Raw genomic sequence first — 8890 nt, 5'->3', positions numbered from 1 at the left:
TTTGATATAAATACGTGCACTTTTGAAATTTCAAATGTCTATATACACCTTCTAACCATAAAAACAACTTTTTGCATTAATTGTGTCACTACAAACCAGACCAAATTTATGTTAAGTTCCATACTGGATAACATGAGATTATTTTCAAAGGTTTTGTAATATTTATCCATACAGCTCAGATGAGGAGATAACAGATATTAGATAAATATTAATTTGTCTATAAACTCTGCTTTCAAGACATTCTACCGCAAATTTTTGTTTTTCCTCTTGGCTATAAAATGCCTGACTACATTTCGCACACTTGGGATATATAACTCTGAGCAAAGTGGCCCACCCCCTGTGTGTGACCTACAAAACATTGCTCTTTATGACAATGGTCCCAAAGCTCAGGTCTGTCTGTCTTGTTTTTCAGTCTGCTCTCAACAGGGAAAGAGTCTTAAAGTGAGGCTGAATGCCTTTACTCCAAAAGCCCTGAGGCGACAATGTACAGGTTTGAAAACACCTGCACCCCAACAGATCCACACTTTTAGTGCACATCGAGAAGCCATGTTCCTCCAAAATGCTGTGTTTGTTCCTGAAACTCAGATTTACCACAATTCCACAGAGGCCTTTTTTGAGTGGCAGTGTGCATGGAATGTGACCAAAGAGATTGTTAGGAGGTAAACAGATGTTTTCACTCTTTTTGTGGTGAAGGGACTTCAAAATAACCCACTCTTTACCTGTAAGATGCGTTCACCTGCTGTGGCAGTGTAGCCATGGGAATTGGTGTGGAACTGAGGGATTTGTACTGAAACCCTAAATGGCTTCAGTTTGCATTAGTCCTGGGGCAATCCACTATCTGACCACTGCCTCGACTGAGACCTGCTCCAGGCTACCAAGCTGCCTAACCGCAGAAACAGGAAACAGCTTGAGCTACCATTGACATTGCCTGTCTGTTGTGATGCGCACTGCATTGATGTAGGCCGGTGTTTCTCAACCAGGGGTCCATGGACCCCTAGTGGTCCTTGACATAATGCCAGGGGGTCCTTATAAAATATCTGAATATGAATTTTTGTATATTTTGACATGTTCCCATAAAAGAAGATAATATATGTATAACTGATGATATGACTGAATATTGGACAAGTCAACTAACGTAAATTACACTTGATTGCATTTGGTCGTCACAAAGACATTAATGATACCAATGAGCCAATTTTATTCCAGGGTCCTTGAGGATGGTTCCAAATATGACGGGGGTCCATTACTCAAAAAAGGCTGAGATTCACTGACGTAGGCTGTATAATACTCACCTACACACACAACAAAGCTGGAGCTTCTCAAATTGTGACTATTCAAGCGTGTTCATTATCCCATTCATGATTAATTTAACAGTAAATGATCGACTTATTTGGTCTTTAAAGAAAAAATAGATGTATTGGTATTTAGATTTTAAGACATCATTGTTTGTGACTGGAACCAAACAACCGGAAAAGCGGCTACTGATTGTTTTGAAGTGTTGTTGCACGAGAGCGCCATCTACTGGAAAAATAAGACAGAACGCATTAACAGACTGCAATTACATCGCAGTTATTTTTATATTTTTACATTTTAAAATAGTTCATTTGTAAAACTATACTGAGAGTTATATTATCCTGGTATTAAATTACAAAAAGTGAAAATACTGGAGTGATGTTTTTTTTTTTTTTTCTGATACAGCTGTTGAGGGATTGACTAAATTTGCATCTTTCTCTATTCCGGCTGCCCTAATTAATTTCTCTTCATTTTATTTTTTTCCCCCTCACATGGAAAGATATGGAAACGCAATAGTGGATTTTTTTATTTTTCTGCTGAAATAAATGGAAACTGAACACATTTTGCTGTAATCTTCCATAGAGACCTGCACCACACTAACTGACAGATGAAATCATTGATTTTATTATATACATATATCAGATCAATTAAATGCAGACATGGGTCGACAACTGGACGACTCATGGTTTTCAGCAGCACATGTAGACTTGAGATATTTTGACAGTAAAGAAAAAATAAACACACTGGCATGAAAAAAAAAAAAAACATGACAGTAGTAAAACGTATTTTCCTTGAAGCAAAGGCAAGACAAAAGCCATGTATTATGCATCTGATCAGAACAAAACTGGGGGGTGGGGAATAGATTTGGCAACAGCAATGTTTGAATCAACCTTCTAAATATTGCAAAAAAAATATATCTCCAAAGGCAAACAACCCTTTGAAATCTCACTCATCTATGATCAACGTGGTGTTATTTAGCTAGCGCATAGAATAAATGATTAACCTTTAACAAGAACTTAGCTGATGAACAGAGAAATTAATTTATAATAGGATTTTCATTGGGACAGGCACAGTAAATACCCAAATACATTATACAGAAATTCCACTTTTTCCCACTTCTGTCCTTTATTACTCTAATCTGGGTATTTCGAACTGCTTGTGAGTTTGTTGTAACTGTATATAGACAAGTGCTGATAAGGTTAAGCTTTTCTCACCCTGCCACAGAAACTAATTCTGTACTATCTTAAAATGTTAATACTTTTCCTGTAGTTTTATAACACTCAGTCTGGACATATTTCCCGTAACATCAGAAGTGAAGATAGTGGAATTTCCATAATCCGTACCAAGGTTGATGATAAACGGCTGCCTTCATTAGCCATTCCATTACAATTGGTTTTTAATTTTTTTCAAAAGTGCCTGAATGTGTTTACAAACTGTTTGTATATAAGGCTTGTGTGAGACCTACAGACCCACAAGAAATCTGATCAGCTGACAGATTTCAGCCCTGCTCTACACAAAGAGAGTTAACATATAAACTGAAGTCTAAAGTCACGGTTTAGCACCATGCCATTCGAACTAAATCTTAATTGTTCTTGACAACCGTTCTGTAAGTAACAACCTTACCCAACAAGGTGTAAAAATTGTACCCGCCACTTTTAGTTACATTGCAATCTTGTAAATATGGTGTCAAAAAACTGCTAAAAATGTCCCTCTGACATTCTGATTTAAAGAAAAAAAGTCAAGGGAAAGAACCTAGAAGAATTACACCTGATCAACATCGGACCTGCTCCGTTAACTTAAACAAGCATCCGGTGTCTGTCCTGAAACTCCATGTTAACTAGTGGTTTTCTAGTTGCTTGTGGTACAAGAGTTTGTGTTAGCCAAAATGCACCAGACTCATGACTGTAGTAAAAGAGTGTTGTAGTCCATCAGCATCTGTCTCGCTCAATGTGTAGTTCTCTTTGACAATACGGTCGCAGCCGATCTCCCCGTTTCCAAAGAATCCCAAGAGCGGAATGTTGGAGAAGATCTTTCGAAAGGCGTCAGCCTCCACGTTACGCTGGTCATTGTAGATGTTGTGGCCGCGGCCCACACAAGCAAACATGAAGCCCATGGTGTTTTTCTCTGGGATATTAGCAGCCTTCAGCCGCTGGATAGTGGCTTCTGCTGCTTTCGGGCTGTTTATGTCCTGTTCTATTAGAACCGAGGCACCCTGGATCTTGGAGCCGCTGAAAGTCAACCCTACTGCCCCAAAAGAGCCCGAAGAACAGCTGCAAAGAAAAATTGTATGTATAATGAAGATTATATTTGAAATAAGATGTGAAAAATAGCTTAAGCACTAAAGCAATGTTAAATTGCAAACTATCATGCAAAAGATGTTAGAAAGGCACAGTGCTGAGTAGATCTCATCTTCACATAGGGGCAATCGAGGGGGGGTGGGGGGTGGAACAAAAATAGAGGGAAGAGGAAGTATAATGCCTTGACTATAAAAACTCTACATACAACATGAGAAAAAAATATGAACTAACTTGACCAATCGAAAATCAAGTTTACCATGAACTTTCTTTACTTACCAGCTTGTGTTTATGGAAAAGACTTCCTCAACTTGTCCTCCAACAATAAGTACATTACTTTGGGAAAGCGGTTCCAGAAGCTTGTTAAGAAAACGTCCACCTCCAGATTTATAGGTGTCGTAGTCGAACAACAGCACCACCTTTAGATCAGGGTTATTAATCAACCCTGAAATCAAATAGAGAGTATTTTAATGACTTACCATACATCTAATTCAATGGCGGCTATATATACACTAAGGGTTCTCTCTCTCTCTCTCTCTCTCTCTTTTTTTTTATATTAATCAATACTTTTATTCAGCAAGGATGCATTAAACTAACAAAAAGTGATAAAAATATAATGTTACAAAAGATTCTACATCCACTTTTCCACCGAAATTACCTGGAACAATTTGTCCCAGGAACTTTTTTCCCCCAGTCCTGTTGCTGTCTGCGTTTCCATCGTGATCTAAAATACCGTGAAGATTAAGTCCGATGACTGCGTGAAACTTTCCAGTTCCAGTTGGATTTCCTCTGCATATAAGCTTAATAAAGCCTGAACCTCGTTGGTGGTCCATCGGTGGTATTTTTAAACTCCATTGTTGATAAAGCAAACAACTCTTACTGCACACACCGCAACAAAAGTAAGTGGAAAAGTACTACCTAGCGAGCATTATTTTCTGAGGGGGAAATTTTTACACGGAACTTCATTTAGACCATGGTTCCTGTGGTCGAACCACACCGAGTACCACTCCAAAGTCCCTAGTTCGTGGAAACGCGGCTCAATTCAAATAAATGCCGTTTTGAACTTTCTATTCATCAAAAAATCCTAAAAAAGTATCACAGTTTCCACAAAATTAAGCAACAACTGTTTTTAGCATTGAACATTATAAGAAATGTTTCCTGAGCACAATTTTTAAAGGATCGTGTGACACTGAAGACTGGAGTAATGACTGCTGAAAATTCTGCTTTATCATCACAGGAATAAATTACATTTTAAAATATATTAAAATTTAAAAAAAAAGTTATTTTAAATTGCAATATTATTGTTTTAACTATTTTTGATCACGTAAAAATTTTACCGACCCCATACTTTTTTTTACCATCTTAGAGAAAAGAATGTCCTACAAATGATCTGAACACTTCACCTGCTTCCTCCATTGCCGTTTCACTGAGGGTCTTTTTGCAGAAATGGAAAGGCCGGATGGTGATCCCATCCATGGCAGAGAAAAGCAGACTGAAGCCAGCTTCACCCTCCTCATGCTCCTGTGGGGGGCTGTTGGGTGAACCACTGGGGGTCACTATAGTCCACAGCATGAGAAATGACAGTTACACTGTTGCACTGACATTGCCATCGGACACAGTAAAGGTAAAAAAACAGGGAAAGAGGACAAGTACACTTACCTACAATTCCTGGTGCGACTATGCCTAGTATGTCACAACTGCTAGGTAGTAAGCGTTTCAGCTTCTTAACAGGATCTGACTCCACTTCCTCCTCACATTTCCTGGCTGCAACAAGGGAGGATTGAAGTAAGTCTCCTCATCATGACTGATGTTTTTTTTTTTAATACAAATAATGTGTCAACTTACCCTTCCTGAGTCTGTTACTAACAGACTCACTGAAGTTCTCATGATTTACCATTACGAGAGCTGTCTGGGGCAGCAGACAGATATTCTGCAAGGGGGTCAGACAAAAGACAAACATTTCAACAAATTGAAAAGAGTGCGATTGTCATTTCTAGAGCAGCAAAGACCATCAGACCTCCAAGTCTTGTGTCATAGATCTAAGCAAAACATGCTCCTCGTATATGGATGAGCCAGAGGCGGAGAGCCAGGTAAATCTCTGCCTCGTCCTCAGGACTCTGCGTGCACAATTCCTCCATAGCCTGCACACACTACGGAAAAAAGAAACACTAATATTAACATACAAACTGATATTGATTACTTTAGCTTTGACAGACTTCACATGGTTGTTCATATGGAAATGTGTAAGTAAAGATACAGAATTTTGTTTTAATAAATTGCATATATGCACACACATACCATAACATTATTTTAACAGTATTGTTCAATAAAACCATAAGATTATTTGCTTTTGATACTTTATTGATCCAAATATGTACTTTAAAAGCTATTGTTCATTTAGGTCAATTTTTATTCATATAAAAATATACAATTACTTGACTAATCATGCAAATAACTGATAGTGACAGCTTTATAATCAACACATTTGATATTTAACAAACAGGCAGAAAGTCTTACAAAATCAAGTGAGAACCAGTAGAGTAACATTATAAAGTGTTATAGTAAAAGCAACCGTTAAAGGATTAGTCCACTTTCAAATAAACTTTTCCTGATAATTTACTCGCCCCCATGTCATCCAAGATGTTCATGTCTTTCTTTCTGCAGTTGAAAAGAAATTAAGGTTTTTGATGAAAACGTCCCAGGATTATTCTCCTTATAGTGGACTTCAATGGATTCCAAACGATTGAAGGTCAAAATTACAGTTTCAGTGCAGCTTCAAAGGGCTTTAAACGATACCAGACGAGGAATAAGGCTTTTATCTAGAGAAACGATCAGTCATTTTCGAAAAAAATAGAACTGTATATTTTTATAAACACAAATGATCGTTTATAAGGGTATGTGCTTCCGCTTTCTGTATTCTTCAAAAAGCTTACGCCGTATGTCCTTCGCTTTCCCTATTTTACTTACAGGAAAAAACGAAACTGCCGCTTCGTTCGTTCCGTAAGTTGAATAGGGAAGGCATAGGACATACAGTGAAAGCTTTTTGAAGAATATATAAAGCGGAACATTTGTGTTTATGAAGCATATACACATTTGAAGTTTTTTAGAAAATGATCGATCGTTTCTCTAGATAAGACCCTTCTTCCTCATCTGGGATCATGCAGATCCCTTTGAAAATGTAATTTTGACATTCAACCGTTTGGTGCCCATTGAAGTCCACTATATGGAGAATAATCCTGGAATGTTTTCATCAAAAACCTTAATTTCTTTTTGACTGAAGAAAGAAAGACATGAACATCTTGGATGACGTGGGGGTGAGTAAATGATCAGGAAATTTTTATTTGAAAGTGTAATCCTTTAATATTTTAAACAGTAAGATGTAGTAATTGTTATGAAGTCTTTTTTAATGTTGTTGTCCTTTGTTGTATGTTGTGTACTAATGCAGCTTGTCCAAGACAAATTTCCTGAAAAGGACAATAACTCTAAAAACTGAACCACACACACAAAAAAGAAACTCTACTTTATATCGTAGTCTACTGTATATATTAGCTTCGCAATGACAGCAACTGTTGTTAAAAGGTACAATAAAAATCTACGCAATGAATGAACTGAAGCGCTTTTGAACAAACTGTACCGAGAGATTCTGAAACTTAACAAGGACAAATATTATTGAATTATTTAATTGTAAAGAATAATTTTTTTAGTCTGGAGCTCTGAGGGTTTGCATTTTAAACATTTAAGATAAACTTTTAACAAACGAGTTGAAAAGCTGTTAAGGGAAAATCCAAATAAATCAACAATCTGAAAGGAATAGTTAAACCTTTATGAGTTTATGACAACTGACACCCAGAAGAATACCGTTATTAATACAACAACACACTTTAAAAAAACCCGGACCTTACATCAACTGATGTATGCTAAGTTGATCTAATTCGGGAAGTAACATCGGAACCAGTGAGATCTGACCAAACTAATCACTCAACAACGTAAACGCGTATACAAATGTCCGGTTAAATTATAAACTGAGTTTATATAATACCACTTAAGCTGTGATGGACTGAATGAGGCTCTTCTAATAATTAGCTCAACGCTAACAGGCTAAAACATCTAACGTACACTGAGGTAGAATGTTTACCTTGCTATCCGGAAGAGACTTTTAGTCGGCACAAATGTCAAAATCCTCTCCACGACCTCGGCAACATTACTCAGGACATATCCTGCTTTACTTTCCCCCAAGATGTTTAAGGGAGCTGCATCCCCCTCCATTTTCACACGGATTCTCTTCTCACATTTGACCCTACACGCAGAAGCGGAACCGGAAGTTGTTTAAAAGTCTGACACAGACCTCATGAAACACAGCTGACTGACTAGAACATGTTTACTGTGCTTGTATTTTTGAACTGTTTTAAATACAAGTTTTCAGTAAAGATTATTTATTCAAGAAACTATATACAGTATAGTAAAGTCAGACTTTATTTTATTTTTACAGTATACCGTCAGTGTCATATATTTGGTCAATAAAGAAACAAGGCATTAGGCATTTTGAGATTCAATTATTTTATTCAGGTATAATCATAATTTTGGCAGTTGCAAAAAAAAAAAAAAAAAATGTAAACAGTTATATTTGTGTACCTGAGGGTTGTGCATTGCTTTTATGCATGTTACATGCGATAATCATGGGTTAATAGTTTTACAAGTGTCTTATTCAATTACTTGCTCTAATATTTTCTGACTTTATAAGTACTTCTAGCCTATAAGTAATCTACTATTACAACACAAAACACCTTTGGTAATGATCCAAAGTGAGTTATATAATGCAGAAGGCACTTACACCTTTCTATGTAAACTTTTCCCTCCACATAAAATACATTGAAAGGTCAAGGCTGTTCATCATTTAATGGAAACAGGTTGATTTTTTTTTAAATTTACGATTTAAGCTTTAGGTTTTGTGGATGCAACCTGCACACAGTAAAACTATAAATTTTATAATATTTTTTTTTTTTTAGCCCTGTCATAAAAAGATCAAGATCTCCAGTATGAACAATAGAATAATGAAATTATGGATTATCTGTCATAACAGATTATTGGTTACTCTGTGTCAACACAAACAATAGACAGAATGTAATATTTTGTGTACATCCTGTTTTTTCTTATATAGTCAGGTTAGAACTCATTTAGTGCTAAACTAAGCTCATGTGAAAGGACCCGGTTTTTCTGGAGCTGTTGATATAGGGGGTCTGGTGAGAGGAGAAGAGAAGAAAAGAAAAGAGAAGAGAAGAGAAGAGAAGAGAAGAGAAGAGAAG

At 36.7% G+C, this 8890-nt stretch overlaps 1 protein-coding gene across 1 annotated transcript; it reads right to left on the bottom strand.

Annotated features, from left to right (window-relative positions):
• Positions 1-1894: 1894 nt before the first annotated feature.
• fbxo22 (F-box protein 22) lies at positions 1895-7903 on the bottom strand. The gene is made up of 7 exons (XM_048184287.1): positions 7723-7903; positions 5605-5737; positions 5433-5517; positions 5247-5351; positions 4991-5143; positions 3867-4032; positions 1895-3563 (listed from the first exon to the last, which is right to left on the bottom strand). Exons 1-7 carry the CDS (start codon positions 7851-7853, stop codon positions 3170-3172), a joined length of 1167 nt encoding a protein of 388 aa, XP_048040244.1. The 5' UTR covers positions 7854-7903; the 3' UTR covers positions 1895-3169.
• Between the last annotated feature and the right edge of the window lie 987 nt (positions 7904-8890).

The sequence above is a fragment of the Megalobrama amblycephala genome, linkage group LG3 (genome assembly GCF_018812025.1).
Source record: "Megalobrama amblycephala isolate DHTTF-2021 linkage group LG3, ASM1881202v1, whole genome shotgun sequence".
Taxonomy (NCBI): Eukaryota; Metazoa; Chordata; class Actinopteri; order Cypriniformes; family Xenocyprididae; genus Megalobrama; species Megalobrama amblycephala.
This window is presented reverse-complemented; position numbering and strand designations above follow the sequence as displayed.

Bases quoted from the DNA above. Each gene is read 5' to 3' on its own strand.
- fbxo22 (XM_048184287.1), bottom strand. From the start codon at position 7,853: ATGGAGGGGGATGCAGCTCCCTTAAACATCTTGGGGGAAAGTAAAGCA. The intron at 5,738-7,722 runs GTAAACATTCTA...TTTTTTCCGTAG, and splicing joins AGTCTCTTCCGGATAGCAAG to TGTGTGCAGGCTATGGAGGA. The intron at 5,518-5,604 runs GTCTGATGGTCT...ACCCCCTTGCAG, and splicing joins CTATGACACAAGACTTGGAG to AATATCTGTCTGCTGCCCCA.